This window comes from Acanthisitta chloris, unplaced genomic scaffold (assembly GCF_000695815.1).
Source record: "Acanthisitta chloris isolate BGI_N310 unplaced genomic scaffold, ASM69581v1 scaffold24479, whole genome shotgun sequence".
Taxonomy (NCBI): Eukaryota; Metazoa; Chordata; class Aves; order Passeriformes; family Acanthisittidae; genus Acanthisitta; species Acanthisitta chloris.
The window spans coordinates 1-741 of record NW_008691168.1 but is presented as its reverse complement, the minus strand read 5'-3'; the positions used below and the strand labels follow the sequence as shown (position 1 = coordinate 741).

General features: G+C 53.8%; 1 protein-coding gene across 1 annotated transcript in view; it reads right to left on the bottom strand.

The window, feature by feature from the left end:
- SLC25A19 (solute carrier family 25 (mitochondrial thiamine pyrophosphate carrier), member 19) overlaps positions 1–678 on the bottom strand; it is a 5,689-nt gene extending 5,011 nt beyond the window's left edge. Inside the window, 2 exon segments of the mRNA XM_009082145.1 lie at positions 532–618; positions 620–678. Of these exon segments, the coding sequence (XP_009080393.1) occupies positions 532–618; positions 620–678 (146 nt within the window).
- Positions 679–741: the final 63 nt, after the last annotated feature.

The window sequence follows — 741 nt, the reverse complement described above, 5'->3', positions numbered from 1 at the left end:
TTCAAGTGTCCAACTCAGGAGCTCACACCCCTGTCAGCCAGCCAGTGCTAAGGGGGAATGTTTGGGATATTCTGATCTCTGATACTTCTGCTAAACCTCAACATTTAGAATTGTGAAGGACTCATTTTAATGCTCTATGTATCCTGAAGAGTCACAGATATGTTGTTCATTACCCCTTCAACCACTGCTCGTGGTTCTGCCTTCCCACAGAGCCACATCCAGACCTGCCTGGGATGGTATTTGTGGGAGGCTCTAACAGAATAAAACCACGTGTGAACACACAGGTAATCAGCAGAGATGATGAAATTCGGTCACATAGTGGAGATCATTCACAAAAGCAGAGAAAGAGAACAAACTACGAAAGACACGAGATCCCATTCCCACACAAGTTAAGCTGTATAAACACAAGTGGTGGACACAAGACAGTCCTACATGTGTATGACCTGCACACAAGGCAGGGAAGGGCTGACGAGCAGATCTCACGCTCTGCCTGCACCGTGAGCTGTCCTGCCCTGGCACAGCCTCTCCCACCCGACCCCGAGCACCGAGCGAGGTACCTGAAAACGGATCTTGAGCACATCCAAGGGGCTGATAAGGACCCGAGTGACCAAACCGGATCCCTGCCGCAGCCGCTTCCACCGTGGACACACACTTGGCCTCGGGGTCGTAGCCCACCATCCCTGCCAGGGGCTCTCCCAGCCCGGCCCGGGCCGCGGGCTGAGCTGCGGCACCACAGCCCGG